This window comes from Heterodontus francisci, chromosome 6, assembly GCF_036365525.1.
Source record: "Heterodontus francisci isolate sHetFra1 chromosome 6, sHetFra1.hap1, whole genome shotgun sequence".
In the NCBI taxonomy this organism is placed as follows: Eukaryota; Metazoa; Chordata; class Chondrichthyes; order Heterodontiformes; family Heterodontidae; genus Heterodontus; species Heterodontus francisci.
In genome coordinates, this window is record NC_090376.1 from 28,053,702 (window position 1) to 28,069,439 (window position 15,738).

General features: G+C 42.1%; 1 protein-coding gene across 2 annotated transcripts in view; it reads right to left on the reverse strand.

Annotated features, from left to right (window-relative positions):
- The window catches only part of LOC137371209 (rho guanine nucleotide exchange factor 17-like), a 522,466-nt gene that overhangs the window by 161,531 nt on the left and 345,197 nt on the right, over positions 1-15,738 (reverse strand). For both annotated transcript variants that reach the window (XM_068033382.1, XM_068033383.1), the window contains exon 4: positions 333-449. In XM_068033382.1, coding sequence (XP_067889483.1) covers positions 333-449 — 117 coding nt within the window. The remainder of the gene's footprint in view (positions 1-332; positions 450-15,738) is intronic.

Below are 15,738 nucleotides of genomic sequence, written 5' to 3' on the forward strand. Positions count from 1 at the left end.
TTGTAAATATATAAGATAGAACCACCTCATTTCCAAGTCAATCCTGCCTCCCACCAACTCCATCATCCCTTCAGCCCCACCCTTGCCAGCCTGCCCCTTATCAGTCCATTGTTAAGTCCGGCCTCCAGTCAGACACATTGCTACCCTTGGCCTAAATGGGCAGCTATCCACAGCACCAATGCTGAGCCAGCTCTGCCCCCTGTTGGCTACTATGACTGAGCCATGTTCCATTTCGACCCCATGAGTGATCCAGATCAATCCCCTTCCAGCCTCATTGCGTAAGCACATCAATTTGCTACCGACCCCACTGCAGAACGAACAACAGGTCTTACCTCCAAAAACTTAATAAATGCCGGCTTCGCATCCTTGGCCAATCGCACAGCTTCTTTGGCATTGAGAAAGTTATCGATGTATGCAGAGTACGAGTTAGCCAGTACATCCTTGGAGAACTGGAAAAGCAATGCAGATATCAATGGAAGTGACAGAATGTATTGTAGAACTACATCGAAGGTATCAGATTCAACACTGTGGACAAATGATGTATAGTCATACATCAGTCATACAAAGACTGATACACTGAATGGGCAAGTGGCAAAAGGCTGCTCAGAGCAAAAAATAAATCACAACCCCAGGCTCACAGGTAAAAGTACCTGCAGGAAATGTGCATTTGCATTTGGTAAAACAAACATTATAAACATTTTCAAGCAAAAGAACCTATACAACAGTTCCATAATAGATGGCCTGTGATCTGTCTTACTTCGGTTTCAGGTCCAGCAGAAGGCTAAGTCTATCCATTTTTTTTCAATCTGTCATGTGATGTGGACATCACTGACAAGGGCAGCATTTGTTGCCCATTCCTGATTGCCCTTGACAACTGAGGGCAGTTAAGTGACAACCAGGTCTGGAGTCACATGTAGGTCAGACTAGTAGATTTCCTTCCCTAAAGGACATCAGCGAACCAGGTGGGTTTTTACAACAACCCCATCCAAAACCAACGAGAAAGAAAAATTCCAAGGGGAGGAGTCACCATCCATGGTTAACTAAAAAAGTTAAAGATAGTATCAAAGTTGAAGAAAAAGCAAATAAGTGCGCAAAGATGGGTTGCAGGTCAGAAGATTGCACAGAATATAAAAAACAGCAAAGAATGACTATAGGGTTAAGAAGGAGAAAAAAATTGGAGTAGGAGAAGCAGCTAGCTAGAAATATAAAAACAGCAAGAGTTTCTATAAATATTTTAAAAAGGGTTAACAAAGTGAGCATTGGTCCTGTACAAAGTTAGTCTGGGAAATTAATAATGGAAAATAAGGAGATGGCAGATGAATTGAACAGGTATTTTGCATCGGTCTTCACTATAGAGGATACAAGTAACATCCGAGAAATAGCTGTAAATTAGGAAAAGGAAGGGAGGGAAGAACTCAAGAAAATTACAATCACCAGGGAAGTGGTACTGAGCAAATTGTTGAAGCTGCAGGCTGACAAGTCCTCAGGTCCTGATGGACTTCATCCCAGGGTCTTAAAAGTGGCCAGTGAGATAGTTGATGCGTTGGGTTTTAATTTTCCAAAATTCCCTAGATTCGGGGAAGATTCCATTAGATTAGAAAAGAATGAATGTAACTCCTGTATTCAAAAAGGGAGGGAGACAGAAAGCAGGAAACATCAGGACAGTTAGCTTAACATCTGTCTTAGGGAAAATGTTAGAAGCTATTATTAAAAACGTTATAGCAGGACACTTAGAAAAATTCAAGGTAATCAGGCAGAGTCAACATGGTTTTGTGAAAGGGAAATCATGTTTAACCAATTTATTGGAGTTCTTTGAAGAAGTAACATGTGCTGTGGATAAAGGGAAACCAGTGGATGTAATGGATTTAGATTTCTAGAAGGCATTTGATAAGGTGCCACATCAAAGGTTATTGCGGAAAATAAAAGCTCATGGTGTAACGAGTAACATATTGAGTGGATAGAAAATTGGCTAGCTAACAGGAAACAGAGAGTAGGCATAAATGGGTCATTTTCTGATTGGCAAGTTGTAACGAGTGGTTACAAGGGATCAGTGCTGGGGCCTCAACTTTTTACAATATATATAAATGACTTGGATGAAGGGACTGAAGGTATGCTTGCTAACTTTGCTGATGACACAAAGATTGGTAGGAAAGTAAGTTGTGAAGAGGACATAAGGAGACTACAAAGGGATATAGATAGGTTAAATGAGTGGGTAAAGAGTCAGCAAATGGAGTATAATGCGGGAAAATGTGAAATTGTCCATTTTGGCAGGAAGAATAAAAAAGAAGCATATTTTCTAAATGGTGAGAGATTGCAGAGCTCTGAGATGCAGATGGATCTGGGTGTCCTAGTGCTTGAATCGCAAAAGGTTAGTATGCAGGTATAGCAAGTAATTAGGAAAGCTAATAGAATGTTATTGTTTATTGCGTGGGGAATTGAATACAAAAATAGGGATGTTATGCTCCAGTTATACAGGGCATTGGAAGAAGAATGTTTTCCCTTAACCTATGCCACCAGAAAAACACCTGGTTATTATTTCATTGCTGTTTGTGGGAGCTTGCTGTGCACAAAATGGTTGCGCATTTCCTACAATAAAATAGTGGCATTTCAAAAGTACTTCATTGGTTGTCAAGTGCTTTGGGAAGTCTTGAGGCCGTGAAAAGCACCTTATAAAGAATTATTTTCTTTGTAGCTATATATTAGGAGGTATGTAGGAATGGCCCAGGCATACACACCCTTTGATGTTTCCCTGCCGTTCCATCATTTATCCCAGAATGTTGGACATACAGGCTGCTTGTAAAGGACCCAGAATTCAGAAGATGGCAGAGAGAGAATGGGCAGGGGTTAGGGGTGGGGTGGTGTTGAGGGTAGCTGGGCAGTGTGGCGAGAACTGGAAATGGCGCCTATGTAAGTCCTCTCAAAGAGTTGCCAAGTACAGGCCTGATGAAAGAAATTTGAAATTACAAGTTTGAAAAAAATACTTTTTTTTGCACAGGCAACGCAGTGGTGGCCTCTTTAGCCCGACTGTGGCAATCGCCGTACATATTTCTGCTCACAAACTGGCATTGGTGGAAAGCCTAGGCAAATGATGTGACTTTTTGCTGTTCTGGGTGCTGTGTAAAATATACTGCATATAAACAGGCCTTCTGCAGCACTCAGGACTTGAACTAATGATTCTGCGATATGAGCTCACAGTAACTCGCAGTGTTCAGGAAACATCGGAAAAACAACTTCATTCAATACCTTCCTGTTACATAGCCAGTGTTTCCTCTCACTTGACCCATCACTTCCTCCATTATAAGGTTGTATGCTGTATGGGGTCAAACTTTTAACTAATGACCCTAATAATGTACCTCCAGCACTTTTTTTCCAGTGCTCTTATTAAGCTTTTTAGCCTAGTCAATGCTGCAGTGAATGTGGTGATTTTCACACTAAGTTTGTAAGTTTCAATGTTATTCCAATACATATCTTGTGCACCATCTTTAAATTGCTTCCACCATCAGTGATGGACACATTATAGACACATAACTTCACCCTAGTTTAAATTGTTCCTTCCAGGTACAATCCAAATTTGGAAAGACAAAATCTGTGTGCTTTTTTGCATAGAATGCCCTTGATTGGAACCTGTCCATCACCTTAAACATTCAACCCCATTTGGCGCAACATAACGTCAGTGTGTATTATCTGCAAGTTAACTGCAGCATCTCCCCAAGGCTTTTTCGACAGCACCTCCCAAACCTGTGACCTCTACCACCTGGGGATGGGCAAGGACAGCAGATGCATGGGAACACCACCACCTGCACATTCGGCTCCATCCTCACTTCGAAATATATCACAGTTTCTCCATCTTGGCTGGGTTAAAATCCTGGAACTCTCAACCTAACAGCACAAGCAACCCTAACCATAACCCTAACGCAATGCCCACATCCCATGAATGAATACATTTTAAAAAGCAAGCCAACCATGACACTTTGTTGAAATCTATACCAGCTCCATGGTACAATACTGATTTCCCAGTTGTTTCTTGTCCAGTATATACAGTGATCTCGGGGAGCCCCTTGTCAGAGGATTAACTCGAAATTTGATGGAATGGAAAAGCTTACGACCTCTCTGTTGTTTTAATTTCAAAATCAAGGCGTGATAGGCTCAATGGTCTCTTTCTGTGCTAAAGTCTTGTGATTCCAATCTGTCAAGGAGATGAATTTCGTGCAGTTCCTGGGATACTGCAGAATTCTGCCCACTCTGCTCTCATAAAGACAGGTTGAACAGGTTGGGCCTATATGCATTTGAGTTTAGAAGAATGAAAGGTGATCTTATTGAAACATATAAGATCCTGAGGAGACTTGGTAAAGTGGATACAGGGAGGATGGTTCCTCTTGTAAGGGAGACTAGAACTGGGAGACACAGTTTAAGAATAAGATGTCTCCTTTTTAAGATGGAGATGAAGAGAATTTTTTTTCCCTCAAACGGTCATTAGTCTGTGGAATTCTCTTTCCCTGAAAGCAGTGGAGGCTGGGTCATTGAATTTATTCAAGGCTGAGTTAAGTAGATTTTTGATAGACAAGGGAGTCAAGGCTTATGGGGCGCAGACAGAAAAGTGGAATTGAGACTATAACCAGATCAGCCATGATCTTAGGGCTCAAAGGGCTGAATGGTCTACTCCTGCTCCCAAGTCCTATGTTCCCAGCCCTAGGCCTAAGGCCTCAATGGATCTCTCATGAGCTGAAAGATGCCATAAGTTCTATGGAACCTTTATAAAGACCCCAAGACATGCTGGATGTGGATCTATTATATTAATAAAAATGCATTTTTTCTCCCTTAGAATCTGAACACTTAAACGATCTCATTTTTCTTCAGGCCCTGGGATGGGCCTCTGGCTCCACCTATCAATGAAGTTGGGTGCTACACCAATACCCGCAGGTCGCCCACCCTGACTATGTCAACAGGATTTGAGATGGGGTCTTCAACCTTCTCCATTGATGGATGGATGGTGTCAACCATGAACTTAGTGAATGGCGGAGCAGGCTCAAAGGGGCCTACTCCTGCTCCTAATTCGTATGTTTGCATGCATGTTCGTATGGCTTAATCACACCTGTTGGATTTCTGGCCACGATTCTATTTCCTTTCTCAATGAGCAGTTAGAGGTGATTTAGAAACTATCTTCTCACCTCTGAGTCTAAGTTACAACCTGGTCCAGACTGAATGGCCTTTTCTTGTTTTGAACTTTATGTGCACTGCATCTAGGTCCTAAGCGAGATAAGCTGTGGCATTTTCAACTCAGCTCTTAGTCGCTGTTGCCCATAACACAAAACTGTCGACGCAATTCAGCATAAAGTAGCAATGGCCAACGTGATGCTTGATTATGGAAAGCTGCTTCAGGAAATGCTCTTCCTTGGCTGGGGCCTAAGCACCTTGTTGAGGGAGAGCAGAGGAAGCCCCGCTGTAGCTGCCCTCTCATAGCCTGATACAGACACACAATGCATGGCCAAAATTAAATAGTTTCCCATTCTTGACCACTAACATTGTTCATCTCAAGGAGAAAAAACTTTAGTAAAACAATGTGAATTTTTTTCAAAACAAGCACTGCTGGAGATCCATATTTGCATACCATCAAGATTGTTCTGGCTGCTTTCAGTCAAAGGGGATTAATATGTCCTGTACACGTAGTTTATTTATTAAGTATCAACATCTTGAGCAAACACACTGCATAGATTTGTGCCAAGTCCATTTTAAGATTTCTTTTCTATAGTACACTTCAGCCTTAATACTTAACTTGATTATGAAGTAATCCCTGGTTCGTGCCAAACCTCAGTGGCCTGTGAAGACCTCCTCACAGCCTGGGGGGAAATTTTCCAGCATGTTTCATTGTCCAGTTCATAGGAACTTCTTACCCTTTAGTTTTAGGATTTGGCACAATAGCTAGGTGTTTCCAGGAGGGTATTTCGCAGCAGTTTCTTAATGTTAAACTCCATTTACAGATATCACTCACAATGTTGTAAAAGCATACTATCCTGGAAGATGCAACTGGGTAATCAGGAGCTAAGTTCAGTTTAAGAAGGTCATTCATATCATACAGCCTCATCCTTCCAGTTAATGACCCTACAATTTTCCCATTACCGCGTCTAGCTGTTCTTTAAATGAGTCCAGTCTCCAGGCCTCAACCACTCTTCCTGGCAATCCTTTCCAGCTATTGATCATTCTCTGTGCAAAGGAATGCTTGACTGTCTGAAATTTCTCCTTTACAACCCTGAATCCACTTACACGTTAACCTAGAAAATGAGAAACAAAAATGGCCAGCACCTTCAAAAGAGTTGATAGCTCAAAAACATACCTAGTGAGTAGGGTGGAGGCGGGGTGGGGATGGCTGGGGGTGGAGTTTAACCCTAACAGAATGATAAAAATCTGACAGTGGACACTTAAAATGTAAAATGGAGTAGGAGTGATGAAAGGGAGTGGGAGTGATGAAGGAGCGTGGGAGTGATGAAGGAGAGTGGGAGTGATGAAGGAGAGTAGCAGTGATGAAGGAGAGTGGGAGTGATGAAGGAGAGTAGCAGTGATGAAGGGGAGTGGGAGTGATATGAACATACAAATTAGAAGCAAGAGTAGGCCACTCAATAGGATCATGGCTGATCTGCAACCTCAACTCCACATTCCCGCCTACCCCCAATAACCTTTCACCCCCTTGCTTATCAATAATCTATCTACCTCTGCCTTAAAAATATTCAAAGACTCTGCTTCCATCGCCTTTTGAGGAAGAGAGTTCCAAAGACTGACGACCCCTCTGAAAGAAAACATTTCTCCTCATCTCTGTCTTAAGTGGGCGACCCCTTATTTTTAAATAGTGACCCCCTAGTTCTAGATTCTCCCACAACAGGAAACGTCCTTTCCACATCCACCCTGTCAGGACCCCACAGGATCTTATAAGTTTCAATCAAGTCACCTCTTACTCTTCAAAACTCCAGCAGATACAAGCCTAGACTGTCCAATCTTTCCTCATAAGACGACCTGCCCATTCCAGGTATTAGTCTAGTAACCGATACCTGAACTGCTTCCAACGCATTTACATCCTTCCTTAAATAAGGAGAACAATACTGTACACAGTACTCCAGATGTGGTCTCACCAATGCTCTGTATAACTGAAGCGTAACCTCCCTACTTTTGTATTCAATTCTCCTTGCAATCAACGATAACATTCTATCAGCTTTCCTGGATACTAACCTTTTGCGATTCATGCATGAGGGCATCCATATCCTTCTGTATCTCAGTCCTCTGTAATCTCTCACCATTTAGATAACATGCTTCTTTTTTTATTTTTCCTGCCAAAATGGACAATTTCACATTTTCCCACATTATACTCCATTTGCCAGACCTTTGCCCACTCACTTAACCTATCTATATCCCTTTGTAGCCTCCTTATGTCCTCTTCACAATTTATTTTCTGACTTACCTTTGTGTCATCAGCAAATCTAGCAACCATACCTTCAGTCCCTTTATCCAAGTCATTTATATAAATATAAAAGGTTGAGGCCCTAGCACTAATCTCTGTAGCACACCACTCGGTACAACTTGCCAACTAGAATATGACCCATTTATGCCGACTCTCTGTTTCTTGTTATCTAGCCAATCTTCAATCCATGCCAATATGTTAACCTTTACACCATGAGCTTTTACCTTCTGCAATATCTTTTGATGTGGCACCTTATAAAATGCCTTCTGGAAATCTAAATACAGTACATCCACTGGTTCCCCTTTATCCACAGCACATGTTACTTCTTCAAAGAGCTCCAAAAAAATTGGTTGATTTCTCTTTCACAAAACAACCTAGACTCTGCCTGGTTACCTTGAATGTTTCTAAGTGCCCTGCTATAATGTCTTTAATTATAGCTTCTAACATTTTCCCTATGACAGAAGTTAAGCTAACTGTCCTGTAATTTCCTGCTTTCTGTCTCTCTCCCTTTTTGAATAAAGGAGTTACATTCGCTCTTTTCCAATCTAATGGAACCTTCCCTGAATCTAGGGAATTTTGGAAAATTAAAACCCAATGCATCAAATATCTCACTAGCCAGTTCTTTTAAGACCCTAGGATGAAGTCCTTCAGGACAAGGGGTTTTGACAGCCCACTGCTCCAACAATTTACTCAGTCCCACTTCCCTAATGACTGTAATTTTCTTGAGTTCCTCCCTCCCTTCTATTTCCTGATTTACAGCTATTTCTGAGATGTTACTTATATTCTCTCTAGTGAAGACCGATGCAAAATACCTGTTCAATTCATCTGCCATCTCCTTATTTTCCGTTATTAATTCCCCAGACTAACTTTGTATAGGACCAACGCTCACTTTGTTAACTCTTTCCTTCTTTAAATATCTATAGAAACCCTTACTATCTGTTTTTATATTTCTAGCTATCTTTCTCTCGTTTTCTAATTTTTCCCTCATTAATCTTTTTGCCATTCTTTGTGTTTTTTATATTCTGTCCAATCTTCTGACCTGCCACCCACCTTTGCGCATAATTTCTGCTTTTTCTTTAAGTTTGATATTATCTTTAACTTTTTTAGTTCACCACGAATCCTCTCCTTGGAATTTTTCTTTCTCATTGGATGCAGCGGAGTAGGAGTGATGAAGGGGAGTGGGAGTGATGAGGGAGAGGGAGTGATGAAGGGGAGTGGGAGTGATGAGGGAGTGGGAGTGATGAGGAAAGTAGGAGTGATGAAGGGGAGTAAGAGTGATGAAAGGGAGTAAGAGTGATGAAAGGGAGTGGGAGTGATGAAGAGAGTAGCAGTGATGAAGGGAATGGGAGTGATGAAGAGGAGTGGGAGTGATGAAGAGGAGTGGGAGTGATGAAGGGGAGTGGGAGGGATCAAGGGGAGTGGGAGTGATCAAGGGGAGTGGGAGTGATGAAGGGGAGTGGGAGTGATGAAGGGGAATGGGAGGGATCAAGGGGAGTGGGAGTGATCAAGGGGAGTGGGAGTGATCAAGGGGAGTGGGAGTGATCAAGGGGAGTGAGAGTGATCAAGGGGAATGGGAGTGATCAAGGGGAGTGAGAATGATGAAGAGAGTTGGTGATGAAGGGGAGTAGAACTTTCCACTACCTGCCTCACCCAAACTGTATTGTGTTGGTTTACCATTATCACCAAATCACACCTTGATCTCTCCCGCTATTCCTTTGATGCCTACTACTGCTTTGAGAATCCTACCTTGTTCCAACCCATACTTTTCCTTTAAAATCTTCATTGTCTACCCACCCTCCTAAACCTGACCTGTGTGTATCAATGTTGTTCCGAAATTTGCGGTCAGTGGCAAAGAAAGCCTCGCTGAGAGATCTAGCAGTTGCCTATCACTCAGATTGCCGTTAAAAACCTAGTTACACCTGACTGGATAAGGTGTAACTTTTTATGGGGTTTCTAACAGTGAAGTGACAGCAGGAAAGAAAGTTCTCACCAGGTCAACAGATGTCAGTGATTGCTACCTGAGAGGAGAAGGGGACACAGCACAGCCTGTAGCGGATTAGTGAGTAACTGAATGGCTGGATACACATCCTGCCTTCCATATTGGAGACTTCAGAGGCCATTTGGTGCCCAATAAACAGGAACTGTATGGCAAAATTTCTAGACCTTGATCTGTGGGGAGGTGGAGAAAACTTGAGAAAAAGAGAAGAAACAGATAGAAAGGATTATATAGAATTACATCGAGTCCACAGCAAAGAAACAGGCCATTTAACACAACTGGTCTGTAGTGTTTTGAGATTGTTTTGAAATTGCATTGTACATATTGCTCACTTGAGGCTACTATGTACACATGAGCCAGCAGAGGAAGCTGAAAGAGAAAGTGAAAGGAAAACAGAATAAAGAAGACTCCATTATTTTCAACATCATGCTGTCTCAGTCTTTGCCTCATATTTCTTACTAAACTCAGCAAATCCTTATTCCAGTCCCGAGAACATCACATGGTCCACACAAGCCTCCTCCCACTCCTCTTCATCTAACCCGATCACATTATCCTTCTATTCCTTTCTCCATCATTCGCTTATCTAGCTTTCCCTTAAATGTATCTATGCTATTTGCCACAACTACTCCTTGTGGTAGTGAATTCCACATTCTAACTATTTCTTGGGTGAAACAGTTTCTCCTGAATTCCCTATTGTATTTATTATTAGCTAGCCTATATTTATGACTTCTATTTTTATATTCCCAGAAGTGGAAATCTTTTCTCTATGTCAACCCAATTAAACCCTTTCAAAATCTTAAAGACCTCTATCAGATCAGCCCTTGGCCTTCTCCTTTCTAGAGAAAAGAGCCTCAGCCTGTTCAGCCTTTTCTGGTAAGTATACCCTCTCAGTTCTGATATCATCCTTGTGAATTATTTTTGCACCTTCTCCAGTGCTTCTATATCTTTTTTACAATAGAGCTCAGAACCGTGCATAGTATTCCAAGGGGGTCTAACCAAGGTGTTAAACAAGTTCAACATAACTTCTCTATTTTTCAATTCTATCCCTCTAGAAATGAACCTGAGTGCTTGGTTTGCTTATTTTTAATGGTCTTATTAACCTGCATTGCTAATTTTCATGATTTGTCTATCTGTACCCCTAGATTGCTTTGCTTTTTGCGATTTAGACTTTTACTACCCAAGCACCATATGGCCTCCTTATTCTTCCTACCAAAATGCACCATTTCACACTTAATTTTGAAATTTTACTTCCGAGTCCTGAGTTCAAATCGCTAATGTAAACTATGAACAACAGTGATCCCGGCACCGATCCGTGTGGGACACCACTTCCCATCTTTTGCCAGTCTGACTAGCTACCCTTAACTCCTACTTGCTGTTTTCTTTTTTGTAGCCAGTTTGCTTTCCATTCTGCTACTTGTCTCTTGACTCCTTTGCTCTGACCTTCGGCATGAGTCTTACTGAAGACCTTTTGAAAATCCAAATATATTACATCTAACACCTTACGCTAGTCTGCTCTTTCTGTTACTTCTTCAAAGAATTCAGTAATGTTGATCAAGCCTGACCTTCCCTTTTGAAAGCCATACTGACCACTCTTGATTATATTTTCGGTTTCTAGATGTTTCTATTATATCTTTGAGGATTAAAACAAAGACAGAAGGAAACATGGATCTAAAAGAGCCATGAAAGCTGTGACAGTAAGGAAATATCACATCAAGAAATCTCTTTTCGCATCCTCGGAGGTTCCTAAAGTACATCACAGCCAATAATTACGTCTAAAGGAATACTCACTATTGTTATGTAGGCAAACGTGACAGCAAATTTGTGCTCATCAAGATTCCACAAAAAGCAAAAGAGATAAATGACTAGTTAATCTGTTTTGATAATGTTTAACCACATCCAAAAGATGGCACCTCCAACCTGAAGGATGGTCATATGGCTGAGGCATTAGAGGAGAAAATGGTGCCTATAGAACCGTGCCTCAGCAAAAGCCAGTGCCTTTTGTAAAGTAAGGCAAAATATTGGAGAAACTGGAAGAAAATCACTGATGGCAGATAAGGGACTTAAAGATAAAACATGTAGGCCCCAAGATGTATACTCAAATCTCTCATCTGGGATCAATATCCTCCTTCCACCATGACCAATGTCCCCTCTAAATATTTTTCATTCTGCATAATGTCATGAGAGCTTTGGTTTTTTTTTAAGAAATCAAGAGGTCTGTGTGCCTTTAAGACTGAGAAAAACGACTTACTGTGAACAGTGTCTGCTGAGACCTGCTGTTTGAACTACAGGCTGTAAAACTTATATCCAAGCAACCAGAAAGATTTTATGACTTTCTTGTGACTAGGTTTCTAAAAGATTTTAGTTTTACTTTTGGGTTGATAAGCCAGTTGCTGTAGGAGGCCTGGGTTTGCAGACCAGAAAAAGAACTCTCCTGGGAAGGGATGCTTGTCTCTCTTGTAAAAAAGGAATTTTACATTTGAGTTGGGGCTGTGCTCCACCTGGAGAGAGGAAGAGACCCCTGGAGAGAGAAGGAAACCCATGGAGAAGAAAAGACCCAGAGAAAGAGTAGTTGCTGCTCTCTGTGAGGAAAGGCTCCTTTGCTGAGAGGAAGCTTGTACTGTTGAAGGTAGAACAATTCCTATTGTCTCCAGTCTCTGGAAAATCTCTACCTCCAGAGTGAGTCCTGTTGCCTTTTATGTTTTTGAGAAAACCTGAAATCTCAAGAAAGTTTCTACTGTTAAGACTACTACTTTTTTGCTGAAAGATCTGTGTGACACCTGCTGCCTACCCATCACAGACTGTTCATTAATCTCACCTGGAGTGACATTGAGTGGCATTCGACTATTCGACTCTGGGACACTTCACCAATCTGGAAATATTCTACCAGACTGTCCAACTAAGTATTTTATTATTCCTAGGAAACCGTTACAACTTAAAATAACCTTTTAAAACTGGTTAACCGTTGGTTTTTGAATGTATGTATGTGCATGAGGGTTAGGAAGATTCAGGAGTTGTAAAATCTTTTCATACAGATAGATTTATCTCATTATCGTTTAAAACTTGGTTTATTAATAAACAGTTAGTTTTGTTGTTGTTTAAAGAATCCTAGTTTGGCATGCTTTATTCTGGGGAATAAATAAAATGTTTAATTTGGCTACTTACGGGTAGGTGGGAAACTTTACTAATATGCTGTGACCTGTGGAGTAGTGGGACTGAATTAACAGTGTATTTCTCCCGCTATGGTCGTAACAATAGCCTGTTCATTTGAATGCACAGTACCTCTAAACTTTTTTGTGCGGCCATGCACGCACAGCTTACAGGAAACAATGCCCATGACTTTTAGGATTTTAGCATAGTTATAGATGGGGGTGGGGGGAGAGACAGAGGGAGGGGAGTGTGTGTGACTTAAGTTTAAGTGCAATTCCCTGGATAAAACAATCACACAGCTAAGTTAATTTGGCTAAAACTGATCCAGATCATTACACTGCCTGCTTGTTTCCATCAGCCTGTCTTCCTCTCTGTGCCCCCCTTTCTTTCCCCCACTGTTCGTTAAAATGAAACCTCAGTCCTTATCAGACCCACTGCTTTACTGTGACTGAATAAGTGAAATTCCATTTTTATTACTTGGATTCCAGGGTTTTTAAATGGTGGTTTTGGGGATTGCATTCCACAACTTCTGTCCAAAAATCAAGAATCAGTGGCTTTGGTTCTAATCCCACCTTGACTTTTCAGATCAGCTCTGACATATGCTTAAATGCAATTGCTAGTCTACTTTCTGTTGTTGTCGAAAGGCTAATACAAAATGGATTAGACAGCAGACTCGCAGCTCAGTTGTGAAATCGTGGCTGTTGTGGAATGCAGATTAAGACTGCCAGAGAATGGCGCTGAGAGTGGGACTGAAAGGAAGACAGCAGACTGTCAATAGGGTTACCAACCCTCCAGGATTGTCCTGGAATCACCAGGAATTAAAGATTAATTATCCTGGACACTGCTGCAGCAACGCAGGAGAAAAATCATAAGGGCATTCAAAAAAAATTTTTAAATTTATTTTTTGAACACTGTCAGTTTTTGTTTTTACAAAAATGCATTCATTCATTTCACTGTTGGGAAAATGGCTGTTTGATAGACGGTTAAGAATCATTCAGATTGGACAACGAGCAGTCTGTTCACTTTGCTGGCATGGGAGGGCCAGGCACCATGAAGATGGGCATGTCAGGTGACCAAGGGAAAAGAGTGGGGCTAGGTCAATTGGAGAGGAGAGATCAAATGATGAACTTTCCAGGAAAGGTCCAAACAGAGTTGGCAATGCTAGCTATAAAGCAGCACTGAGCAGAGATAGAGCAGGCGATGAGCATGCAAGAGAGGAGACAGACTGGGGCGCAGAAATGAGGGGAGGGTAGAGGACTACTAAGCAGCAGTGCTAAGCATCAGAGTGGAGACAGCTGCAGAACAATGCTGAATGGGGGATTGCAGCCTGGGAGTACTGGTGGTGGAAAATGGAGACAGAGTGGACAGCACTGCTGAGCCAGACTAAGTGGAACCAGAATAGGGAGCAGAGAAAAAGTAGGGACCTGCACTTGGCTGACAAGAGTGGAGACAGATAGGGGACCAGAGATTGGCAATGGGGCAGCACTTGAGGATCAGTGGAGACAGACTGGGGAGCAACACTGCATGGGGCAGAACAGAAACAAGCTGTTGCAGCCCTGGGCAGGGGAAGAGTGCCCACAAACTGGAAATCAACACTCTGTAAGAGGAGAGGAGAGCAGTGCTGGGCAAGAGAGGATGCAGACTTGCTGGGAAGTATGGCTGGCTGGTGAAAGCAAAGACAGCAGTGCTAGGTGGGGAAGACTGCAGCCAAAGTAGGAAGAAGACTGTGGGGGTGGTACAGTGGTGCAGTGGTTAGCACTGCAGCCTCACAGCTCCAGTGACCCGGGTTCGGTTCTGGGTACCGCCTGTGCGGAGTTTGCAAGTTCTCCCTGTGACTGCGTGGGTTTCCGTTGGGTGCTCCAGTTTCCTCCCACAGCCAAAGACTTGCAGGTTGATAGGTAAATTGGACATTGTAAATTGCCCCTCGTGTAGGTAAGTGGTAGGAGGATGTGGTAGGGAATATGGGATTAATGTAGGATTAGTGTAAATGGGTGGTTGTTGGTCGACACAGACTCGGTGGGCCAAAGGGCCTGTTTCAGTGCTGTATCTCTCTATGACTCTAAGAGGGTAGGGGAGCAGAGAAGCAACAGGTTGTGGCATGATGCAGAGTAGTGCTGTAGCACATTAACTCATATGAAACAGATAGTACAAAGAGGACAAACTGCACTCATGAGATTTTCAAGAAACACTTCAATATTGTGATTTTCCCCAAAAAGTATTGCCAAAACCACAAGCCTTGGGATACAATTGTGAGAGCTGATAACACTGCACAGCTGCATCTTTATTTTGACAGCCAGTCTTATTTTAAATAATCTTATCTACCTCCTCCTCTCCCCGCCGCCCAAGCCGACTCAGCCTTCACCTCTGGGACGTCTGCCCACTTGAATGAAAGTACAGGGACATTAATGTGAAATGACTTTGGATGGTCTTAACCTAGTTCAGGTGACTAGCACAAAATGCACCACAACCCACTAAACTGGCAACCTCACTCAAGGTGTTTTTACATTGGAGTTTATTTAATTTGGATCATGGGATGGTGTAATCTGTGCGTCAACTCCAAGCTGTTCAAAAGCTTTAACCTGGCAATAGGAACATAGTGCGGGTTCCACAGTCCAAACTCAGCAAGCACCTTTGGAAAGATCTTAGAGATGGTCACGCAGGAAAAGATGAGAGAGAGAGAGAGAGAGCATCTGGCCATGAAATATTGGGCCTGGAGGTACTTCATGCTGGCAGTGGTGAAAAACAGGAGGGAACAATCCCTTCCACTGCTCTGACAACCCTCTCACCTTGATTAGTGAGAGTTTTTGACAAAAAAAAGTTATAACAAAAAATTACTTGTTTAACATATCAAATATATTTTAAAAATTGGTAGGCATTAAGCTGCATAACATGATTCACACAGAATATTTTATCCTTAAGCTAATAAGCCTGGCTCAATGGGAAACAGTTTCACAGTAAACAACCATTTAGACTTGCAACAAGCAAACCAGCCACTTGTAATGCATCAGCACTCATTTACACAGCAAGAGCTCACCCATTAACCTGCCGTTCTAAAGAAATGTGGAGCTGAACTTCCCTTTGGGGCAATGCATCACACATTCAAGTTGGAATACTGTCATTTTGAGCCTGCAGCCTGGATTTAACTCCT